General features: G+C 35.8%; 1 protein-coding gene across 1 annotated transcript in view; it reads right to left on the bottom strand.

Moving 5' to 3' along the window:
- Window positions 1-21701, bottom strand: part of LOC110461761 (dedicator of cytokinesis protein 7-like) — a 64082-nt gene extending 42381 nt beyond the window's left edge. Inside the window, 16 exon segments of the mRNA XM_021515397.1 lie at window positions 512-582; window positions 1887-2004; window positions 2684-2846; window positions 5040-5133; window positions 6292-6488; window positions 7198-7378; window positions 7601-7666; window positions 8898-9047; window positions 9215-9281; window positions 10798-10883; window positions 14159-14374; window positions 15085-15199; window positions 17697-17768; window positions 18627-18802; window positions 19592-19685; window positions 21624-21701. Coding sequence (XP_021371072.1) covers window positions 512-582; window positions 1887-2004; window positions 2684-2846; window positions 5040-5133; window positions 6292-6488; window positions 7198-7378; window positions 7601-7666; window positions 8898-9047; window positions 9215-9281; window positions 10798-10883; window positions 14159-14374; window positions 15085-15199; window positions 17697-17768; window positions 18627-18802; window positions 19592-19685; window positions 21624-21670 — 1913 coding nt within the window. The 5' untranslated portion in view covers window positions 21671-21701.
- Window positions 21702-27441: the final 5740 nt, after the last annotated feature.

Here is a 27441-nt window from a genome sequence, read left to right as displayed (position 1 = left end):
TTTTTGATAGTACTGGGCAAGGACTGACTGAAAGATGGACTGAGTACTGACTACTTGAAGCTATATTCCTCTCTGATATTGCACATTGCAGACTTACTGAAGACTGAACTGCATACGAAGTTATATTTAGCTACACTCCGCTCTGATAGTACAGTTGGGGGACTCATAACCCTGCATGGAAATTAAAGCTATGAATTATAACAAACTACCCCGTTAGTACAAACCTATAGTCCCCTCTGATAGTACTGGGCAAGGACTGACAGAAAGATGGACTGAGTACTGACTACTTGAAGCTATATTCCTCTCTGATATTGCCCATTGCAGACTTACTGAAGACTGAACTGCATACGAAGTTATATTTAGCTACACTCCGCTCTGATAGTACAGTTGGGGGACTCATAACACTGCATGGAAATTAAAGCTATGAATTATAACAAAAAATCCATGTTTGTTATTCTCCAAACCGCTTTTCAAGCATTTTTTTGGAGAAGACAGAAATGTTAAGACCTACTTGTTGTGGTAGGTTACAGATGTGTAGGCTTCTCTGGACAGCTCCGGACAGTTAGACTTCCCAAATATCACCTGTAACAATAATCACTGTAACAATAACGGCCCCACAGATATACCGGGAAACTTTCACCGCAGTTTAACTTTCGCCCCTTTCGCCTTCCGATATGAGGGCGAATTTAACATGACGGCGAAAGTTTGAAGAGAAATTACGGCACATGTTTTGTCACTATTTCGTCTACACTGAGTCTTAACTCAGGTAGCGTATGTGATGCAAATTGGGGTCAGTTTACTCCACTGTAGGCGGTGAAGGGCGAAAATTTAACGGGGCGAACGTTTCCCAGTATACAGTAGTGAAAAGTGGACACAAAGATGTCGCCACACCATCAACTTTGAACTAGTTCAATGATGATCTGGTAAACCATCAACCACAAATTCCTTTAATGATACATATAATATAGATGTTTCAATCAAAATAAGAAAACAACAGAACCTTGAAAAGTATTTAACAAAATAAGAAGATTCATCTTTAACATATTGTTCACATAAACTACATCTGTGTGAAACGTCAACCCAGCCTGTGTGAAATGATTACCCCAGCCTGTGTGAAATGGTTAACCCAGTCTGTGTGAACATATTGTTGACATAAACTACATCTGTGTGAAATGGTTACCCCAACCTGTGTGAACATATTGTGTACATAAACTACATCTGTGTGAAATGGTTAACCCAGCCTGTCTGAATATATACATGACATGTTCTGGCTAACTTGAGAAAGGGACCTTGAAAAGATTTTAAGAAAACTTACTGACAATATTTTTATCTCTTTTGATTTTGTTTGAGAGGGTCAGCCAGTGTTGTTAGTCATTTGATTTTGTTTTAGAGGGTCAGCCAGTGTTGTAAGTTATGACTAAGCATCAAAGTACGGTAAACCTCCAGTTGCTTGGAATTGGGGTAAAGTTCGAACACATCTTTTTTACAATAAAAACAATCATTTCCTATCTAGTGACAGCTTGAACCCTGCTTACCCACATATAGGATTGTTCGAATACAAAATTTGAGTACTGCAATTACGTTATTAATGTCTGTTTAAATGAGATGTAACTTAAAAATCTAAAATATCCAAGAAACAGTTGAGTCTAACACTTACACAGTACTTCAGAACCTCATAAGATCAGTACTTCAGAACCTCAGAACCTCATAAGATCAGTACTTTAGAACCTTATAAGATCAGATAATTTGTTTTTTGTAAAAGAATAATTTAACAAATAATTCTCAGAAATAACATAAGATTTATCTAGTCCTACATATTTAGCATCTAGAAAATTTAAAAATGACTTTTGCAGTTTCCCAGAGTTTGAAGTTAAATGCATACTAACAGGAAGGGCAGCTGTATCCTCTTCTCCATTCATGAACTGGACTTTGACTGCTAAGTTTCTGGCTGAACCCTGTCTGTTAGCAAAGTTCAAGCTCTTGGGGTAGATGAACAACAGATTTCTGGAAGAGAAAAACAGATTAATCAGTGGTTTAATGGTGTTCAGCATTACAGGACTGACCAGTTTAATATGTGACTATAGGCTTACACTATTACAGTGAAACAAATTTAAATACACTATTACGGTGAAACAAATTTAAACAAACACACACATGATGTTTTAACTCTATTCCATATACTTTGTTATCATAATCCTTCAGATGAAATATAAAAATAAATGACAAAATAGGACAACTGACTGATGAAACCACCACTTTAGTGTAGCCTGAGCGTTGAAAAATGTTGGGACTGTTTCAAAGATGGCGGCTGTTGGAGCAGCAAGTAGAATGTGAGTTCCCTGAACATGCAAGTTTTTATCGACATGAAAACCTTTAACCAATCAGCGGATACACTCAAATACAAGGTAATACATCAGAGCGTTATGAAAAGCTGATATTACACTCCAGAAATGCGACTTTTTTTAAAGTACAGTGTTTGCAAGGTGATGGGAGTCAGCCAGCAATCAGGAGATTCAGGCGATGAGTTTAAATTTACTCAAAAAACAGGTTCAAATATTAATTGGTTTGTTACCTGTAAATACAGAGGGTGTTGAACACCTCCCAAGAGAGAAATGTAGAAGTTTGGTTGGTTTGTTACCTGTAAATACAGTAGGTGTTGAACACCTCCTGGTTGGTTTGTTACCTGTAGGTGCAGTAGGGGTTGAACACTTCCCGAGAAGGGAACTCCAAAATTTCTTTGGTAGGTCTGTTCTTGTCGTCAGGGTACGGCTCAACCTTCCACAGTTCAGGTGTAAGTGTGTAGCGAGGTTCAGCAGGACACATGGAGATGTCTAACTTCAGGGAACCTATAGAAAACGTAAAGTTAGAAACCCTATAGGGAACCTATAGAAAATGTAAAATTAGATTTGGAGTGAATTAGACAGATATAATACCGGGATGTTTACCTGGAATACACTTGACTTCTATTGGAGTATATTAGCCAGATACACTACTGGGATGTTTACCTGGAATACACTTGACTTCTATTGGAGTGAATTAGACAGATACAATACTGGGAGGTTTACCTGGAATACACTTGACTTCTATTGGAGTATATTAGACAGATACAATGATACCGGGAGGTTTACCTGGAATACACTTGGCTTCTATTGGAGTATATTAGCCAGATACACTACTGGGATGTTTACCTGGAATACACTTGACTTCTATTGGAGTGAATTAGCCAAATATAATACTGGGTTGTTTACCTGGAATACACTTGGCTTCTATTGGAGTGAATTAGACAGATACAATACTGGGAGGTTTACCTGGAATACACTTGACTACTATTGGAGTGAATTAGACAGATAAAATACTGGGTGGTTTACCTTGAATACACTTGACTTCTATTGGAGTGAATTAGACAGATACATTACTGGGAGGTTTACCTGGAATACACTTGACTTCTATTGGAGTATATTAGCCAGATACAATACTGGGAGGTTTACCTGGAATACAATTGACTTCTATTGTAGTGAGTTAGACAGATACAATACTGGGAGGTTTACCAGGAATACACTTGACTTCTATTGGAGTGAATTAGCCAGATATGATACTGGGTTGTTTACCTGGAATACACTTGGCTTCTATTGGAGATAATTGAACAGATACAATACTGGGATGTTTACCTGGAATACACTTGACACTTGACTTCTATTGGAGTGAATTAGACAGATACAATACCTGGATGTTTACCTGAAATACACTGTATATTAGACAGATACAATGATACCGGGAGGTTTACCTGGAATACACTTGGCTTCTATTGGAGTGAATTAGACAGATACAATACCTGGATGTTTACCTGAAATACACTGTATATTAGACAGATACAATGATACCGGGAGGTTTACCTGGAATACACTTGGCTTCTATTGGAGATAATTAAACAGATACAATACTGGGATGTTTACCTGGAATACACTTGACTTCTATTAGAGGGAATTAGACAGATACAATACTGGGAGGTTTACCTGGAATACACTTGACTACTATTGGAGTGAATTAGACAGATAAAATGCTGGGTGGTTTACCTTGAATACACTTGACTTCTATTGGAGTGAATTAGACGGATACAATACTGGGAGGTTTACCTGGAATACACTTGGCTTCTATTGGAGTATATTAGCCAGATACACTACTGGGATGTTTACCTGGAATACACTTGACTTATATTGGAGTGAATTAGACAGATACAATACCTGGATGTTTACCGGGAATACACTTGACTTCTATTAGAGTGAATTAGACAGATACAATACTGGGAGGTTTCCCTGGAATACACTTGACTTCTATTGGAGTGAATTAGACGGATACAATACTGGGAGGTTTACCTGGAATACACTTGGCTTCTATTGGAGATGATTAAACAGATACAATACTGGGATGTTTACCTGGAATACACTTGACTCCTATTGGAGTGAATTAGACAGATACAATACTTGGAGGTTTACCTGGAATACACTTGACTTCTATTGGAGAGAGTTAGACAGATACAATACAGGGAGGTTTACCTGGAATACACTCGACTCTCTTCAGTATACTGGAGGGTCGTTTTAAGTCTGCCAGGAACTTGTACAGAACTTGGCTTCTATTGGAGTATATTAGCCAGATACACTACTGGGATGTTTACCTGGAATACACTTGACTTCTATTGTAGTGAGTTAGACAGATACAATACTGGGAGGTTTACCAGGAATACACTTGACTTCTATTGGAGTGAATTAGACGGATACAATACTGGGAGGTTTACCTGGAATACACTTGGCTTCTATTGGAGATAATTGAACAGATACAATACTGGGATGTTTACCTGGAATACACTTGACACTTGACTTCTATTGGAGTGAATTAGACAGATACACTATTGGTATGTTTACCTGAAATACACTTGACTACTATTGGATTGAATTAGTCAGATATAATACTGGGGTGTTTACCTGGAATACCCTTGACTTCTATTGGAGTGAATTAGACAGATACAATACAGGGAGGTTTACCTGGAATACACTTGACTCTCTTCAGTATACTGGAGGGTCGTTTTAAGTCTGCCAGGAACTTGTACAGATCCTCATCACTCAGCTTATCAGCCTCCTGCAATCACCAAAGTAGGTTTTTAAATTCATGAAATCAAAATTATGTTCAAAGATCATGTTTGATTTCATTTTTTATTTTCAAAAATCATGTTTGATTTTATGTACTTAAAGAATCAAATTATTACTTATAATATTGATCCTTCCCCACAGGCTATGAATTACAGTAGAAAGCCAATTATCCAAACCCAACAGGTGATATCTAAATGATAAAAATAACAGTCGTTGCATTAATGCTCACCTGGTATTTATTTCATATTTAAACCTTAAAAATGGACAAAAATAATGCTACAGGCAAAGTACCTGTATCTAGGACTTTTAGCCACGGAAAAGAACCTGTTAAAATTTAAATGCATTGGACCCCTGTGACCTTGAAAGTCTAACATGGTCACCAAGTTGAACAAACTTAATAGCCCTTTATCTCAGCATGCAACTTGCCAAATATCACCACCCTAGACCAACTGTTTACCGAGATGAGTTCATTTCAAGGTTTATGCACATATGACCATAAATGATCTTGAATGTGGGTCAAGGTCAGTCACATGAACAACCTTGATATTTCTTCATCTCAACATGCTACTGGCAAAATTTCACCACTCTATATACATTTTGGTTATTCATAAGTTGTTTTAAGTTTTCAACACATTTGACCCCTGTGACCTTTGAGGTCATTTATAAGGACAAAATCTCGTAGCTTTTTATCTGAGCATGCTACTGGCCAAATATCATCACCCTAATTTTTGGTTATTCAGAAGAAGTTGTTTAAAGTAAAATGTTGATGCCAGATGGATGACTGACAGACGGATGGATGGATGGCAAATACCGCACCATGACTAATTAGCTCACTGGACTCTTCAGACCAGGTGAGTTAAAAGTCTTAAGATCTAATCATTTGAGAAAAAATCTTTCTTCTGTAATTCATATTTGTCAAATTTATCATTTTCACTAACAAAAGTACATAAAAACAATATGCTTTATTCTCCATTAACAAACATGAAGTTAAAACCAGGAAGTCATGGTGTCTGTGTCACACATGTAACATTTAATGATGTCAACAAAATATTCATGCATGATTAGCATCAATCTGGATTTCAACATGTTAATGGCTATTTTGAAATTAACACTGTATTTCTGAAATTTCTTTGTAACAACTGCTCACCTGTTTGAAGAAGCTGGAGACAGTGAGGGTAACTGGTCTGAAATTGTCCAGACTTGATCCATAATCATCAGGAGAACTGCCCCTCTTCTCATACCCTGGCCTCCCTCTGTCCATGGACCCACGACGAGATGCACTCTCATCCCGAGCACGTTTACGGAAACTGTCATACTGCCCAGGTACACCGGAACTTCTCCTGTCTATGTGAACAATTTAACATGTGACATATACCTTCCACATAACTCTAACAAAGGGGTCCAATGGGCCTGCATTGCTCACCTGGTATTAAACCCACCTTAAAAGGTGGACTTAAATACAGTTACAGGCAAATATCAGTATCTGTGACTTGAAGACATTCGAAGGATGGCCTTTGGATCAGATAAGCTAATAAATGGGAGACAGTCAGAGGAACCAAGAAGGAATTTTCTTATTAAGTTTGATCTAAAACTAAATCTAGAACTAATGTATCAAGACTTATAATACACACACAGGTCAAAAGGACCAAGTCAAAAAGAGTGACACAAGACCAAGTTACCAAAAGTGACACAAGGACCAAGTTACCAAGAGTGACCTAAGCTGACTGTCCTGTATCTGTACATACCTAATTAAGCTGGCTGTCCTGTATCTGTACATACCTATAAGCTGGCTGTCTTGTATCTGTACATACCTAAGCTGGCTATCCTGTATCTGTACATACCTAAGCTGGCTGCCCTGTATCTGTACATACCTAAGCTGGCTGCCCTTTATCTGTATATACCTATAAGCTGGCTGTCCTGTATCTGTACATACCTAAGCTGGTTGTCCTGTATCTGTACATACCTAAGCTGGCTGTCCTTTATCTGTATATACCTAAGCTGGCTGTCCTGTATCTGTACATACCTAAGCTGGCTGCCCTGTATCTCTACATACCTAAGCTGGCTGTCCTGTAGGTGTCTGTATCTATCTTGTCCACTGAGGCCTCTCGTTCTAGACTGCCTGCTCCACTCACTATATTCATCAGATAGATAGCTGTCCAGGCAAAAGGCATTCTGTACTTCCCTAGTCTCTCACAGAACTGGGCTGCATTGCCACGTAGTTTGTCTTCCTTAGCCTGTTATAAGAATCAATATAACAATGAAACAAAATTATTTTATTTGCTATTGAAAAATGGATTGAATGCCATTTTGGATTAACGTATCTAAAACATAAGTTCTGCAACTGAAACATAATGCACTATCTGATTTTGCTCCCATCTATAAAACATCATGAGCAGCATTACAAACAAGTCATATGCTGGATCTTGCAGTGCTTTAAATACAAGACATATACTCACCTTGTCTTCCTTCATATAGGGCTCGGCACACTCCCCGATATCTCCCTGCTGTAACACTTTCTCCAACTGCAAATATATTGCACTATTTTGAATATTTCAAAAAAAATGTCAATTCTGTACCTCCAATGTAGGGTAAATCTGTATTACATTATATGGTTTAGCTCTCTTGCATTGAATGAAAAAAATATGTCATGTCAATAATGAAAAAGTCATATTTGAGACAGGATTAATGGAATGTTTCTCCACCTTATAAGGGGATGAGATAGGAGGATCTCAAACCAAAGAGAAGATTTTTAAGTTGCCACACATGAGTCTTGCCAAGTGTTTGGTAACTTAAGAATCTTTCCTTGATACACTTGCAGTCCGAGGTGAGGAGAAAATATCTCCCACCCTTCACAGATGTGTCTTTTGTTCTAGCAAGAAAAAGATCAACTCTACAATATAGATAGCCTTGTGCAGATTAGCATGCACAAAACAGTGGCATCATAAAAGTGAATTATATTCATATACCAAATGTGCCTTTGCTTACAGTTATGCCAGACTATAACTACAGTATACTCTAGTGTAATTATGACTGAAATAATAGGATGGGATCAAAAAAAAAAATCCCTCACACACACTTTGAGGGTGTAACAGAAAAAAATCAAAACCTTGAGGTGATTATTTGGTTGTCAAACTCTTAGCAAAGCCTCAGGTTAGACAACCAAAACATTCATCCCTCAGGTTGGAGATTTCTCTGCCACACCAACAACCTAGGAGATAGGAGAAGATTCTATCAATCAATCACTTTCAACTTTGGAGACTTTCTAAGTGCCAGCAGGTATAAATCTCACTGAGTTCATTGGTAGTATTGGAAATATATACTCCATATCACTATCAATAGTGATCTGATATAGAACTACCCACATGTCAGTGACAAAAATCTGAAGTTCAATGTATTTACCCTTATGGCTAGGAACACATCTGGTGAGGGGTATGTGACGCTGATGTCAATGGATTTACCCTTATGACTAGGAACACATCTGGTGAGGGGAATGTGATGCTGATGTCAATGTATTTACCCTTATGGCTAGGAACACATCTGGTGGGGGGTATGTGATGCTGATGTCAATGTATTTACCCTTATGACTAGGAACACATCTGGTGAGGGGTATGTGATGCTGAGGTCAATATATTTACCCTTATGGCTAGAAACACATCTGGTGAGGGGTATGTGACGCTGATGTCAATGTATTTACCCTTATGACTAGGAACACATCTGGTGAGGGGTATGTGATGCTGATGTCAATGTATTTACCCTTATGACTAAGAACACATCTGGTGAGGGGTATGTGATGCTGAAGATACAGGCTCGACTCATTGTAGACACATCCTGGCTTGGGTTATGGCCACGAACCATCTGCTTCAAGCTATCTGGGTTAAGGTCGAAGTAAAAGTTCTCAGATATCTGAAATAAATATATCTCATAGATTATGTTTAAGAACGAACAATAAAATTACTTAAAATTTGTCAAGCAAATTCATTAGGTCACGAATTCAAGAGAATGATCAGAAGTTTTTTCCATTGGTCATGTAGACACATATTATTCAGGAGTTAAATAAATCTATACTTTACCTTCTTCTTTTCCTTTGCATCATATAGGGCCATAGTAGCAAACAGTGGCTCAAACTCCAATTCCAGTCTAAATTTTAGAAGATAAAAAAATGCAAAGATTTTGCAGTCATGAAAATCACAAAAGTATGGCTAAAACTCTGGTTAAAATTATAAAGAAAATAAGCTAGAACAGTATGAAACTTTCACTCTGACACAAGACATGCTACTTTTAAGCCATATTGATAGTTATATCAATGCAAAGATGTTGCAGTGCATTTTTTTGTCAAATATACATTATTTATTTGGTCTTGCAATACTTTTGATTTCTCATTCTCAATTAACACATGCCCAACAACTCTATAATGGATATGAGGTGGAGATCTCAACAAGACCCAGGGACTAAGTATCCAGGGGTAGGGCAGGACCCTAGAGGTCAAATCCTGGAAGTATACTTCTATTGTTTCTTCGTGCTCAGCACTATGTATAAATTAATAGGGTGGGAATCCTAAACATGTCTATGATATAAAGGGGCAAATCGCCTTATTGAAGTGCACTTAAATTTTAGTGCATTATCTAATTTTGACAGATTAGTGCATAGATGAATTCGTGCACCTACAATAAATGTAACAGAAAACTATTAACAGAGAACTGTTATGAGAGCTATCATAAATCAGAGCTATTTTCAAATGCAAAAAGTGCTGAAATAAGACAAGAGGCCTGAAAGATCACATGAGTTCAATTCGAAAATGTTCCTGCCAATCAGATGCCATCTTGGATTTTCTGATTGGCATTTAAAGTAAGAACACTTGACAGGAATCTAATTAGACACATTTGTACCAGAATTAGAGTCCATCAGTACAGCCGTTCTTGGAAAAAGTCAAAAGTGTTTCAGCCAATCAGATGCTAAGGTGGCCATCAATGATTTTCTGATCAGCATGAAAGTAAAAACACTTTTTGAGGACTTCATAAGAACCAGTTTTACCAAGGTTAAAGTCAATCACTGCAGTATTTCTTAAGAAGAAGTCAAAAATGTCTCAGCCAATCAGATGCTAAAGCAGCTTTCTTGGATTTTCTGATGAGCAATACAAGTATGAGAACTTGTTAGGACCTTATTAAAAACATTTGTACAAAGCTTGAAGTTGATTACGTCAGTCATTCTTTAAAATGTATCAGCCAATCAGATGCTAGGGCAACCAACTTGGATATTAAGATAAGTATGAAAAGTAAGAACATTTGTTGGGGAACTCATAAGGAATATTTGTAAGTTTTAAGTTTTTAAAAAAACCCAGAGGAAGGTAATTACTGTACTGTCATTTTTCCTATTGGAATTAAGTGTTATATTTACACAATTGTGATATTTGGGGTCAAGGTCATAATCAAAAGTGCAATTGATCTTGTTTTTCATATACAGAAATTGACAAAGGCAAAGTGTGGAAGGTCACACCCTTATCACCATGTTTCATATCTGATGCAGCTACAAGCTTGGCCTCCATACGGCAGCGATAGAAAAATGTTTGCTCGTCTTACCACCATCTGGGTGTGATGACTGATGATAAATCTGGTTAGCTTCTGTGTCTGTAACGGACTTGTCACGCCATACTTACTTGAGGTTGATACACTTGACTAAAATCCTGTGGCCAAAATGTTCCTGTGGTATCTGTGCTGGGGCTCGGCGCTCTATCAAGTCTTCCTGTAACAGATTTTATAAGGGGCTGATAAAGACATGTACCCAAGTAAACCCGTTATCACATACAACACTGCATTCATAGATTGATAAGGACACGTACAACAGCTATTACACACAACACTGTATTCACAGATACTGTTTTCTGCAATTTTCTTAAAATCTTTTGTTTTCGTGATAGTAGTTGTGAAAGTATAAATTAAACACAGATCTCACAACAAAAAAATATACATATACTGAAAATCCCTTTCAACATACTTAGTCTACCAGGAACAACCTAGATGAAATTTTTCACTGTTTTTGAGTAAATTTACTTTTACTTTCATAATGTACTATTAAATTCAAATTTCTCTCTGGGTTAGAAAGTGTACAAATTGATTCTCCCAATCTGAATATTTTTGTCTTACATTTGGAAATTTCCAGCTTCCATATACTTCAATCTTTGTTAGACAAACAAAATCATGAAAAACATTTAAAGTGTAATCATAAACATTTAGGAATCATAATCAGGGGTGTACAAATAATTCTCAAGATACTATCACTCAAAATTCAACTAGCCCGTATTTAAATTCTGCTAGCCAGACAACTAGGAAATGGAGCAAGCTGACAAATCACATGATCTGTACTAGACAATATATCACATTGAATTTCACAACTGGCTATGTTTTCCTTAAAAAATAATACAATTTCACTTTATATTAATATTTAGCCCAAATCAATGCCTTTTGAATTATTAAATCTTAGAGAGAGAAAAAATCCAGAAAAAAAAAGTTCTGACTGCTCCTGAAAATCAGTCCAGATACCAGTTTCAGTATCAGAAAGCATCAAAAACAAACATGGCAGACAGCATGATTATCACCAACGTTTGGAGGGAGGAACTTTAATTGCTGTACCCCAAATGCTTGTGTCAAATAAAAGAGCATGATTTGCAACAAAGAGGGCCATTTTGGCATATAGTAAAGACTTCAAATGTTATTTATGTTGCGAATACCATCACATTTAAAGGGGCTAACATTTAGTCAATGACACTCTAAAATCGAGCAAATACTGAAAATGTTTATCTTCTAACGAAACTTTACATATTTGATAATGACATGACCTGAAGCCAATTTCCAGTGTTGTCAATTTTATCTTTTGGGAAGCCAGTGATAAAAATAGCTACGACCGAAATAGCGAGAAGTAAACATGTACAGTGCCGCTCTGTTGACCGACAATAGTGTCAGTGAGTCTGATTTCACACATTTGTGTAAAGATTAATACAAAAAAACTTACTTCACTAAATTGTCCCTTTAACACATATTTAAAAGCAACATACATCATCAATGCAGCCTCGGGCTAATGGATTTTTACACCCCTGATAATAATTCCACATATTTTAATCTAATCATAATAAAAAAATAATAACTTTCATTTGATGTGGAGTTCCTCTTGTACAAACATGTACCAAATTTCTTCCAAATCATGAAATGTAGATTATGTAAATATTTCTTCCAAATCATGAAATGTAGATTATGTAAACACATAATTTGAACCCCTGACTACCAGGTATTTTGAAACACAAGAACATCTTGAGAATACAAATGTTTGAGACCTGACTCAAAATCACACAACATCTATGAACGTTTGAAGTCAAAATTAAAAAGTCACAACGGAACTGGATAAACAACACACCTGAATCAACCGTGTGAATTACAAGTGTACAACATTAAATGAGAGAAGTAATAAACATAAAAATATTAAATAAGAAACACAACGAAGCACAACACTAAAAACAGTCTTGTTCAATATCTGGGTCAGTTGACAGCATCCCTGTATCACTGGGCTATAACACTAAACCAGAGATATATAGTACTGAACAGTTGACAGCATCCCTGTATCACTTGGCTATGACACTAACCCAGAGACATAGAGAACTGAACAGTTGACAGCATCCCTGTATCACTGGGCTATAACATTGAACCAGAGACATAGAGTACTGAACAGTTGACAGCAACCCTGTATCATTGGGCTATAACACTAAACCAGAGACATAGAGTACTGAACAGTTGACAGCAACCCTGTATAATTGGGCTATAACACTAAACCAGAGACATAGAGTCCTCAACAGTTGACAGCATCCCTGTATCACTGGGCTATAACGCTAAACCAGAGACATAGAGTACTGAACAGTTGACAGCACCCCTGTATCACTGGGCTATAACACTAAACCAGAGAATTAGAGTACTGAACAGTTGACAGCATCCCTGTATCGCTGGGCTATAACACTAAACCAGAGACATAGAGTAGTGAACAGTTGACAGCATCCCTGTATCACTGGGCCCCAACACTAAACCAGAGACATAGAGTACTGAACAGTCGACAGCATCCCTGTATCACTGGGCTATAACACTAACCCAGAGACATAGAGTACTGAACAGTTGACAGCACCCCTGTATCACTGGGCTATAACACTAAACCAGAGACTTAGAGTACTGAACAGTTGACAGCATCCCTGTATCATTGGGCTATAACACTAAACCAGAGACATAGGGTACTGAACAGTTGACAGCATCCCTGTATCACTTAGCTATAACACTAAACCAGAGACATAGAGTACTGAATAGTTGACAGCATCCCTGTATCACTGGGCTATAACCCTAAACCAGAGACATAGAGTACCGAACAGTTGACAGCATCCCTGTATCACTGGGCTATAACGCTAAACCAGAGACATAGAGTACTGAACAGTTGACAGCATCCATGTATCACTGGGCTATAACATTGAACCAGAGACATAGAGTACTGAACAGTTGACAGCACCCCTGTATCACTGGGCTATAACACTAAACCAGAGATATATAGTACTGAACAGTTGACAGCATCCCTGTATCACCGGGCTATAACACTAAACCAGAGACATAGAGTACTGGACAGTTGACAGCATCCCTGTATCACTGGGCTATAACCCTAACCCAGAGACATAGAGTACTGAACAGTTGACAGCATCGCTGTATCACTGGGCTATAACACTAAACCAGAGATATATAGTACTGAACAGTTGACAGCATCCCTGTATCACTGTGCTATAACACTAAACCAGAGACATAGAGTACTGAATAGTTGACAGCATCCCTGTATCACTGGGCTATAACGCTAAACCAGAGACATAGAGTACTGAACAGTTGACAGCATCTCTGTATCACTGGGCTATAACACTAAACCAGAGACATGGAGAACTGAACAATTCTGACCAATATATCACACAAGGCAGGTCCCTATAGAATAGTACAAACCAAAAATACCTCCTCCTGCATCTGATATAAACTAAAAAGGGAGTCCTGTCGATTTTCCTGTCTCTGTTCTGAATTCTTTTGATCAATCTCTTCGTAGCTGACCCGGTCAAACAGGTTTGGAAGGAGACTGTCGGCCTGCGACTGTTTCAGGTCAAATATACTGCTGGCCCAGCTCCCACGTGGCGTATCATTTATATGGATTGACTGCCGTTTGTTGGAGTTCTCCTGTATACAAAAATATAAAACTCCTTAATCATCATTAGTTAAAATCTGAAATTCACATCATATGATCATATAATATGACCTTAAATATTTTTTATACATATTACAAAGTGCTGTTTTACATATTTGAGCATGTGAGTTTTTACAAAGTAAATTTTGGACTGTATTGGCCAAATGATTAAGGCGCAATGTTTTACATATTTGAGCACGTGAGTTTATACAAAGTAACCTATTTTTCACACATCCACTTTGGTTGGATTATAATCATGTGGAGGGTGCAATTGGTGATTTGTACCATTGACCCCCTGTTACTATTTTAAGAAACAACAAGTCAATGTCCACATTCATGACATCATTTCAATTGTGATGTCACAATACTTTCTACTGAATATAATACTTTTCTCTGTACAATTTTCATATGTTCTATATTTTTTAACAATTAAAAGCATTATTTAGCACTGTAACAACTCTTTTTTTTGTGAGTATGTGGTTATCATATGGACCTGAGAAAGTGATATTAATCAATTTGTCTCTGTCAATATCACATTCTCATAATCATATATTCACATCAACAAAAGTCCATAAATGTTGATTTTTATTTCGGTGAATATGTGGTTACATGGACTTGATATATGTATGAAGTCCATAATTGATAAATACAAAAAAGAAGATTCTATATGCAGGGGGTCATTCTGTTCGTCCCCTTAGATTACCTTGTCCTGGTCTGTCATGGTTTCCTCAGCGTCCACCTCGTACTCCTGCACCACCAAGTCATTGTGGTCGTTTAGCTTCTCTTTATTACACACACTGGAGCTGTACCGCTGATACCTATACATCAGACAATCAACCATATCAGATTACATCTCTCATTTATATTCACTTAAACACTTCTCATAGCATTAGCCCAATTAAATTTAAAACAGATGACAACATCATAAAAACCCACACATATACTTTGTTTTCAGAGGATCTCATCAGAATCATTTTTCATCAGTCTCATAAAAATCTTGAATACATGGATGATAACATTTACTGGTGTCACTGTCCTACAATAGATGATTAAATTTACCTTTGTGACTGTGGTATAATAGATGATTACATTTACCTGTATGTAATCGGGATAAAATAAATCATGACATTTACCAGTGTGTTACTATACTGTGACATAGGTATAATAGATTATTACATTTTACTGTTTATTACAGTGGTACAATAGATGATTACATTTACCTGTATGGAATCGGGATAAAATAAATCATGACATTTACTAGTGTGTTACTGTACTGTGACATAGGTATAATAGATTATTACATTCAGCTGTTTATTACAGTGGTACAATAGATGATTACATACAGGTAAATGTAATCATCTATTGTACCAATGTAATAAACAGTAAAATGTAATAATCTATTATACCTATGTCACAGTATAGTAACACACTGGTAAATCATGACATTTACCAGTGTGTTACTATACTGTGACACAGGTATAATAGATTATTACATTTAGCTGTTTATTACAGTGGTACAATAGATGATTACATTTACCTGTATGGAATCGGGATAAAATAAATCATGACATTTACCAGTGTGTTACTATACTGTGACATAGGTATAATAGATTATTACATTTAGCTGTTTATTACAGTGGTACAATAGATGATTACATTTACCAGTGTGTTACTATACTGTGACATAGGTATAATAGATTATTACATTTAGCTGTTTATTACAGTGGTACAATAGATGATTACATTTACCAGTGTGTTACTATACTGTGACATAGGTATAATAGATTATTACATTTAGCTGTTTATTACAGTGGTACAATAGATGATTACATTTACCAGTGTGTTACTATACTGTGACATAGGTATAATAGATTATTACATTTAGCTGTTTATTACAGTGGTACAATAGATGATTACATTTACCAGTGTGTTACTATACTGTGACATAGGTATAATAGATTATTACATTTAGCTGTTTATTACAGTGGTACAATAGATGATTACATTTACCAGTGTGTTACTATACTGTGACATAGGTATAATAGATTATTACATTTAGCTGTTTATTACAGTGGTACAATAGATGATTACATTTACCAGTGTGTTACTATACTGTGACATAGGTATAATAGATTATTACATTTAGCTGTTTATTACAGTGGTACAATAGATGATTACATTTACCAGTGTGTTACTATACTGTGACATAGGTATAATAGATTATTACATTTAGCTGTTTATTACAGTGGTACAATAGATGATTACATTTACCAGTGTGTTACTATACTGTGACATAGGTATAATAGATTATTACATTTAGCTGTTTATTACAGTGGTACAATAGATGATTACATTTACCAGTGTGTTACTATACTGTGACATAGGTATAATAGATTATTACATTTAGCTGTTTATTACAGTGGTACAATAGATGATTACATTTACCAGTGTGTTACTATACTGTGACATAGGTATAATAGATTATTACATTTAGCTGTTTATTACAGTGGTACAATAGATGATTACATTTACCAGTGTGTTACTATACTGTGACATAGGTATAATAGATTATTACATTTAGCTGTTTATTACAGTGGTACAATAGATGATTACATTTACCAGTGTGTTACTATACTGTGACATAGGTATAATAGATTATTACATTTAGCTGTTTATTACAGTGGTACAATAGATGATTACATTTACCAGTGTGTTACTATACTGTGACATAGGTATAATAGATTATTACATTTAGCTGTTTATTACAGTGGTACAATAGATGATTACATTTACCAGTGTGTTACTATACTGTGACATAGGTATAATAGATTATTACATTTAGCTGTTTATTACAGTGGTACAATAGATGATTACATTTACCAGTGTGTTACTATACTGTGACATAGGTATAATAGATTATTACATTTAGCTGTTTATTACAGTGGTACAATAGATGATTACATTTACCAGTGTGTTACTATACTGTGACATAGGTATAATAGATTATTACATTTAGCTGTTTATTACAGTGGTACAATAGATGATTACATTTACCAGTGTGTTACTATACTGTGACATAGGTATAATAGATTATTACATTTAGCTGTTTATTACAGTGGTACAATAGATGATTACATTTACCAGTGTGTTACTATACTGTGACATAGGTATAATAGATTATTACATTTAGCTGTTTATTACAGTGGTACAATAGATGATTACATTTACCAGTGTGTTACTATACTGTGACATAGGTATAATAGATTATTACATTTAGCTGTTTATTACAGTGGTACAATAGATGATTACATTTACCTGCGTGTTACGGTGGTATAATCAGCTGTGTACCTCCTTGCACAGTCAAAGACATGAGCATCTGCATCAGCCCTGTCAATCAGAAGGCAGTATACATGATATGCATATACAAGGTATGTTAAATTTGTTCACACTCTTACATGACACCATTTTGTTAAGTCATACTCTAGAAGTCAAAAGATAGCTTTTATATTGTTTGTATATAAAAATTAACAGTAAAGCCTGTCTTATCAATGACCCCTGTCTATACAGCAACTTTGTGTTCATAACAAAAATTCCAAGGGTCCCAATGGATTTTTAACATGACATATTGATGTATATATATGTATATATAAATTATGATAGTCACTTTAGTGTAACATTGCATTTTTGTCAATCCTAGAAAAATATCTTCAGCAAAGATTATGTGGAAAGTGACAATGTTTTAGGGCAATTGTGCAGTACTATGTTACACTAGTTGTGAGCGTAGGAGAAGCATTTGTATTATTGACGGCCAATGGCCCCCAAAACTAGTTGCTATTGATGAAATACTTTCAAAATTAAATAGGTTATCAAATTATTAAAACAATTCTCAAAATAATGACATAAGTTTCATGATATCAGCTTCAGAACTAACAAACACCTGTACACACATTCTGTCAGGTTTTTTTACTTTACATCTAATAATTATAATGTAGATGTTTACTAAAATTTATTGCAAAAATGTGGTCTGGAAGCTTTCCACCGACTAAATCAGGATGTTAGAATGGCAAGCTTTCCACCGACTAAATCAGGATGTTAGAATGGCAGGCTTTCCACCGACTGAATCAGGATGTTAGAATGGCAAAGTGTTGGATCCCAAACCTTACTGCCCATCACTATTAACAAACAATTATAATACCCTGATCCCAAACCTGACTACCCATCACTATTAGTAAACGATTTTAATACCCTGTCTCTGGTACAATTGGGTTGACTGTGCGGCATCTTTTCGGTAATGGGTGGACATCAATGTCATCTTCGGGATATAAGATCAGGTCTTTAAAAGGGTCTCTTTCAACAGTGCACTGGTTCTGTATAACAAAATCTTCAAAGTCTGGGGGGTCTACAACATCACTGAGTGGAACCTACAAAGAAGAATTTATTAATTTAATTTACTGTCTATATATTTAATATATATTGTCTGTATATCTTTAAATCAAATCTTAACATCTACAGGCTAGGGATTCTTCATTGTTCATGGACAATTTTTTTTTTTATATGTACGTATCACCAGATCAAGATATTGAGCACAGAAGCTGAGTTTGAGCATGAGAATGGTTTCATAAACACAGGTCCTGAGCTCATGCTTTTCCTGTGGTTTTTGATGATAACTTACAAGCAAAACCTCTCAGTAACATAGCCATAGACAGTGTTCCCCACAGGCTGTTTTAGCGTAACAATACTATCACACATGGATTTTGAGTCGCTATACGTATATATACACCATCATTTTTTCTGTTCATGTTAGGAATGCCCTTGGCTATTACTTATAAGACACAAATACGACTGGAACATCAAAATCTCACAAACTGATAACCTCTTGCCCCCTTCTCAAATAGACACGCTCTCAGACCATTTTGTTTGTAGGTAAAAGAATGACAAAGAAAAAGAAAATGAGCAATAATAATGCAATGTCAAGATAATCAAATAATGTAATTCATTTAAAATCAACTTGCATCAAGTATTACTCTTGTTTATAGAGTTTCTTTCTCAAAGTGGCATCACGCATGATAGATGGTTTGTGATGAAGAAACAGGCGGCAGTTCCTTGCTGCAGTTGAAGGAGAAAATAAAGATACCATAGCAAATCAAATAATTCCTGGGGAGAACACTAATAGATAACTACTAAGTACAAGAGAAACTGTCTGTACTTACTGTGAGGTTGAGACCACTGACACTCCGTGCAAGGTCTGACGGTGCATACAGTATAGTGGAGGACACCTGCTTCCTCACCTCTGCTGCACCTTGCCTGTTATAGAAACATTTCATTAAAATTCTGAACAGTTACTGCATATCAACTGATAACTGTTAGTGATTTGTGCTGAAGGGAACACCTTTACAGGGGGGGGGAGTAGTTATACCTAGGACACACCTGCTTCATATTTTTAATGTACCTAATTTATTTATCAACTTTATATTTGTTATCACTCCTTTACATTAAGATTCATCAATGATTATTAGCCAATTTGACCTTTTTGATAACTTTATACTCCAGTCAGTATTAGGTAAGGCTTTTTTCAACCCACTTGTTTTTGTACATCCATATTATTAGCAGTGTTTTTGTTACCAAAAATTTTCAACAGCCTGTTCCTTTATGAAATAATGAATTGGGGAAAAATTGCATTATTTGTATTGAAATTGGGAACACATTCCTCCGTTTTGGGAAGATAAGTCACTTTTTAGCTAGGGGAAACAGCCTGTATTAGCCAGTAAAACTGATATTCAAATCTATGTTGCTTGTTAGGTTGATCATGGGGCCATTGACCCCTAAAAACTGAAATTGACCCCCCAATGTTCCAATCTTATTTAAATTTCACATAGAGTGGCCCCTCTTGATATTGACTTAAAATAGCTGAAAATGGCCCACTAGCTGCTTCCAAATTCCAGGATTTTCCCTGCTTACAAACATAACAGGGTGATGCCACTCAGAAAATCTTTGAACATTAGAACACAATACGACTATTACGGCTCCAAGTCCTACTACATACACATATGTAGCGGGGGACGTAATTATATATGTGTGTCCATCGACAGTGTTAAGCTGACAGGGTGGCAAGCTTAATTCTACGTCATGTCTGTATGTTGTGTCTGTACTACGTGTACCTGTGTCACCCTGACCTTTGTTGTTGTTCTCTGTTCATGTGTCCTGTCTGAGGTTGATGCTTTTGTCGTGCATTATCCGTAGTTGCTTGCTTTTTCGTCAGTGTCCGCTGTACCTGTGTGTTTCTGTGAATCCTCTGTTGTGATTGGTCCTTTAGTTTTCGTATTGTCAAATGTGGAACATCTTTTCGTCAGGTATATTTAGGGTTAGTTTAGGATTTTTAGATAGGGACAAGTTTAGTCGGGATGCGGGGGTTAGCGTTAGTTTCAAATTATAGTAAGGTCGTAGGTATTACGGGGGTCGGTCTTTACATGCAGGTAGGGAAGCATTTGCTATGTTAGCTAGGCCTAGGCTATTGTAATTGTTTTCCATGTATTTTATGTTGTAAATAATTAATTTTTAATTGTATTTCAAGGCGTTTGTTTTCCCTCTACGACAGTTACAAGTTACCCATCGAACCTGGGTTGGTCTGCAGGGCGAGTTGGGTGCAGTTTGATGTACTGACAGACTGGGCCCAACATGCTCCTGTTACATATATATTCAACAATTTTGTTCAACCATTTTTTTTTATTATTCAAGACACTAAAGAAAGCTTTCATGACAATTGACATAATGTAGGGCAATGTAATAAAAAAAAATACACACACAACCTTGTATAAAGCCAAAACAGATATATCTAGCTTTTCTTTTTCTAATCTAGTTATTTTTGAGATTCCATCAGCTCTGTATCGGAACAGAAATAGTCCAAATACTGAAGTTCCTACTGTGCTAAACCAACTGTATATTTATGTGCTAATTGACTGTATAATTCACGATAGTAATAACGTGTTCATCGGCTTGCATATTGTACAAGTATGTATGATACTTATATAATACGAGGCTGAAGTTATTGTGATAAGTTTCATCCATCACTGAAACTTTACGAAAGTGAAAAGAAGGATGGAGTCTGAGGAGGCCGGTCCAGCACGTAATCAAATCAGTATATCCTTATGGAAAACGTACAATGTTCTGTAATGAGATGAACCAAAAACTGCCAGAGAAACTATCTATAATGCGTTTTGAATTTAACTTAATAGTTATACTTACTTATTTAGCTTTTGAGCGAAAGCTCTCTGCTGCCCTGAAGCAGCCATTTGCCATTAGTCATGCGATCTACGTCACAGATTCTTGTGTACACAAACATCCCGAGCACTGTGTGGAGAAAGCGGGAAGTTCAAAACCAACAGTAAACTTAAATTTGTGCTGCATTCAAAAATAAATAGTACTTAAACACGGAGAAAGAAAACAGAAAACAACCAAGAAATAAACAATGATCATGTATATTAGGTAAACAATCTTCAAACTATTATTATCACCCCCCTCCCTCACAAACCGACTCAAAGTCCATAATAGATCCGCTATTTTGTACAACAGGAGCTATCAACATCCGTAGAGGTTCCATAAAATATGCCCTTGTATGGGGAGTAGCAGGTCTAAACTTATAGACATTTCTTAGCACCAAATACTCTCTCATCAAACTTTTCTTTCTTTCCTCTCCCTCTGCCTTATGCATGCACCAGTCCGCACTTTATCATTTCTATCTCGGTCACCACACAATACCTTTTAACATGCACAGACGCGCACGCTGCACATAATACTCGAAAGAGGGTGATGCAGAATATATAGATAGATAGATAGATCTAGATAGACTTTACGGTCGAATTGAACTCATATATGGATTTTAGCACAGGGACACGAGGATTTGTTACAGCTGAATAGCTCAGTTAGGTGAGGTCCTAGAAGGCCAAAGTGGCCCTGCCAAGTGTGTAACAAGGCTGTAAAGTGGGAACACCGTGCCATTTATGTGATAACTGTGACAGACGGTACCATACTCCATGTATCAACCACAGAGGCTCGGTTTCGGGATACTTTCGGTTAATAATAAACTATACACGCCAGTAAATAACAGCAAAACAGCAACACTTTTTATCCGGTGTTTATACACATTCTAAGACCTTATAAAAATTGAGGGTACCGTCACGAAGATCGATGCTCGATAACGGTAACGGATGCATATTTTTGTATGACAATACTTGTTTCAGGTGTAATTAATCGTTTGAATCGTGGTACCCCATTCGTTTCAAGATGGCGGCTGTCATCCCTTTATTTTTGTATACCTCGGTACCCTCAATAAACACCAGATAAAAAGTGTTGCTGTTATTTACTGGTGTGTATGTGTTTATTATTAACAGAAAGTATCCCGAAACCGAGCCCTGTGGTATCAACATGGCAAGGAAGTGGAGTGTATCATGGCCTTGACAACAGCAATACATCATGGATATGTTGCCATCTTCTTTTAACGATTTAGGAAAATAATAAAAACCTGGAATGGTGAAAGTTGCCACTGTGCGATGTGAAGATGAGTTCCCTAGGATCCTTCGTTGTCTCTGCTGTTAGTTAGTCATTATGCTTGTAAATGTGTATGTGTATATAATTTGTATTCGCTATTTGTGTTGCTTTGCTTTTGTTTTGTGTAAATTGTATGTGCTGCTTATAATACATTGTTTTATCTCTTGTAATTTCAATTCTTTGTTTTGTATGTTTTCTATGCAATCTGTGCTATTCATTTATATTTGTATTTATTTATATGTGCTGTAATTATGTGATCTGTTGAAGGCATTATGTGATAATTAAGTGTGTGTTCCAGAATGTTTTAAGTTATCTAGAAACTAATAATTAACCATGATCATCAAGGATGGGGCACTGTAGCCACCTTGTTTTGACAGTTTGCCTAAAAAACTTACCCGAATGTATATATGTGTCAAAAGTTATTCTCCTGAAATTTTCATTTTAGAATCACACTTCCTATCTTTTATATGTTTAACAATGTGTGTGTGTTTTAACAATGTCTTAGATTTGCATGCTTGTTAATTATGTTTTATATAATGCTACCGTTTTTATTTGTTATATAGTTGGTTGTCTTTCCACGTAAGGTTGTGTTGCCTTGTTTAACCATGTACCGACTTTTAAATAAAATGTACTTGACTTGACTTGACTTGAGTGTAGTTTACCAAATTTCAGCTCGTCATTATTTGATTTGACAGATATTTCATCTGTAGACATTATCGAATATAATCACTGGGATCGAGACAGCTCTGTGTCATCAGATTTAGGAGAGACCCTGATATGACGTCATAAGTTCCTTACTACATTGTTCACATTACTCTTAGTGATCAATATAATCACGTTATAAAGCCTTACTCCATGTAATATAAATTGGAAAATAACAATTCTTAACTTTAATAATGGAGATTTGCTGAACCATGTTTACATATCAAATTTAGAATATATACATGGTATGCAGCACTACAGCTTTAACGTAGCAGATAGGGTTATATTTTAAGTCTGATATTTTCTGAAACAGGATATATGCATATTACATATCTGGGTTTTTTTATTTTCTTTTTTATTCGAAACTAAGGTTGGGCGAGGGATGACTTGGCATAAATGGCCTCGTACTGTTCGTGGAAAATAAATTTCACATCAAAGTATTAGATTTCATTTTTTATGTTGATGTACTATCATGTTATAAGTCACCTGAATTTTTTGAATACATTGAAATGTTTACAAAGACCCTCTTCCGCATTCTTCTGGTAAATGTAATGTTATATAATTATCTTTTAAAAGTTTAAAAAAAACTTAACAAGAACATTACTGAGCACATGGGTAAACACCGATGTATTGTATGTATGGTAAATCAGGAAGAGGAGATTGTGTCGGGTGGCGCAGTGAATGATGCCAATCAATTCACTCTCAACTACAATTGTATAGGTATGTGATCACCTGCCCGACCCCTTGGGCTGATTTCGGGAATTCCCACTCCCACTCCCACATTTAGACCCCCTGAGCGCTAACATCCGGACCAACAAGAGTAATTAATATATATAAAAAAAAGAAAAAGTGTTTCATAATTGATGTAAAAATATATAAAGTTTATATTTATAAATCTATAAAAGAAAACACCTGCACACATGTAAAGTACGGCCAATTACGCTGTGCACTCGACCGAACGGAATGTATTCTTTTGTCATCATGTAATATCAGATAACAATGAAAATAGTGAGCAGAGAAACACGGTGCATACTCGAGACTGGCCGATATTATGTTTAGTTTTGCAGCTTTATAGTGTAATTGATATCCTGGTGGTTTAAACCATTAAAGGTGAAATTGGATTTCCTACTGTATTTTTTATTTAACCCGTATGAAAAATACCAAGAATAAAGCACCTATCTAAGGATTTAGTAGGTTGATGCAGGAAGCCAAAGACAGAAAAAAACGAATGCACCATCCTATGAACATGTCGCCTAATTAGTACTCACCAGCGGTACTAAATGTCTGTAACAGAGGTAATTTTATTTCAATGCCTACGCTAGGAGTCGAACCCGGGACCTCTGGTTTACTAGTCTTACGCTCTACCGAATGAAGCGGCTAGTATTTTACCAGGGTGACATACTCCCCCTCCAGGAAAGATTTCAGGAATCATAGCGATTCCTATCGCTGAGTATTAGGCTATATAAACAACACTGTTGTTCTGGGGTAATACAAAGTAATAACATTGAATGTATTAGGCTATATAAACAACAATGTTGTTCTGGGGTAATACAAAGTAACAACATCGAAGGTATTAGGCTATATAAACAACAATGTTGTTATGTGGTAATACAAAGTAACAATATCGAAGGTATAAGGCTATATAAACAACAATATTGTTCTGGGGTAATACAAAGTAACAACATCGAAGGTATAAGGCTATATAAACAACAATGTTGTTCTGGGGTAATACAAAGTAACAACATCGAAGGTATAAGGATATATAAATAACAATGTTGTTATGTGGTAATACTAAGTAACAACATTGACGGTATTAGGCTATATAAACAACTATGTTGTTCTGGGGTAGTACAAAGTAACAGCATTGAAGGTATTAGGCTATATAAACAACAATGTTGTTATGTGGTAGTACAAAGTAACAACATCGAAGGTATAAGGATATATAAACAACTATGTTGTTCTAGGGTAATACAAAGTTACAACATTGAAGGTATTAGGCTATATAAACAACAATGTTGCTATTGGGCAATACAAAGTAACAACATCGAAGGTATCAGGCTATATAAACAACTATGTTGCTATTGGGCAATACAAAGTAACAACATCGAAGGTATAAGGCTATATAAACAACACTGTTGTTATGTGGTAATACAAAGTAACAATATTGAAGGTATAAGGCTATATAAACAACAATGTTGTTATGGGGTAATACAAAGTAACCACATTGAAGGTATTATGCAATATAAACAAGAATGTTGTTATGTGGTAATACAAAGTAACAACATTGAAGGTATTAGGCTATATAAACAACTATGTTGTTCTGGGGTAGTACAAAGTAACAGCATTGAAGGTATTAGGCTATATAAACAACAATGTTGTTCTGGGGTAATACAAAGTAACAACATCGAAGGTATAAGGATATATAAATAACAATGTTGTTATGTGGTAATACTAAGTAACAACATTGACGGTATTAGGCTATATAAACAACTATGTTGTTCTGGGGTAGTACAAAGTAACAGCATTGAAGGTATTAGGCTATATAAACAACAATGTTGTTATGTGGTAGTACAAAGTAACAACATCGAAGGTATAAGGATATATAAACAACTATGTTGTTCTAGGGTAATACAAAGTAACAACATTGAAGGTATTAGGCTATAAAAACAACAATGTTGCTATTGGGCGATACAAAGTAACAACATTGAAGGTATTAGGCTATATAACAACAATGTTGCTATTGGGCGATACAAAGTAACAACATTGAAGGTATTAGGCTATATAAACAACAATGTTGTTATGTGGTAATACAAAGTAACAATATTGAAGGTATAAGGCTATATAAACAACAATGTTGTTATGGGGTAATACAAAGTAACCACATTGAAGGTATTATGCAATATAAACAAGAATGTTGTTATGTGGTAATACAAAGTAACAACATTGAAGGTATTAGGCTATATAAACAACAATGTTGCTATTGGGCGATACAAAGTAACAACATTGAAGGTATTAGGCTATATAAACAGCAATGCTGTTATGTGTTATACAAAGCAACCACATTGAAAGTATTAGGCTATATAAACAACAATGTTGTTATGGGGTAATACAAAGTAAACACATTGAAGGTATTAGGCTATATAAATAACAATGTTGTTATGGGGTAATACAAAGTAACAACATCGAAGGTATTAGGCTATATAAACAACAATGTTGTTATGGGGAAATACAAAGTAACAACATTGAAGGTATTAGGCCATATAAACAACAATGTTGTTCTGGGGTAATACAAAGTAACAACATTGAAGGCATTATGCTATATAAACAACAATGTTGCTATTGGGCAATACAAAGTAACAACATCGAAGGTATTAGGCTATATAAACAACAATGTTGCTATTGGGCAATACCAAGTAACAACATTGAAGGTATTAGGATATATAAACAACAATGCTGTTATGTGGTTATACAAAGTAAGCACATTGAAGGTATTAGGCTATATAAACAACAATGTTGTTATGGGGTTATACAAAGTAACAATATCGAAAGTATTAGGCTATATAAACAACAATGTTGTTATGTGGTAATACAAAGTAACAACATAGAAGGTATTAAGCTTTATAAACAATAATGTTGCTATGTGGTAATACAAAGTAACAACATTGACGGTATAAGGCTATATAAAGAACAATGTTGTTATGGGGTAATACAAAGTAACAATATCGATGGTATTAGGCTATATAAACAACAATGTTGTTATGGGGTTATACAAAGTAACAATATCGAAAGTATTACGCTATATAAACAACCATGT

This window comes from Mizuhopecten yessoensis, unplaced genomic scaffold (assembly GCF_002113885.1).
Source record: "Mizuhopecten yessoensis strain PY_sf001 unplaced genomic scaffold, ASM211388v2 scaffold10657, whole genome shotgun sequence".
Taxonomy (NCBI): Eukaryota; Metazoa; Mollusca; class Bivalvia; order Pectinida; family Pectinidae; genus Mizuhopecten; species Mizuhopecten yessoensis.
Note: the sequence above shows the minus strand (reverse complement) of the source record. Positions and strands in the feature narration are given on the sequence as shown.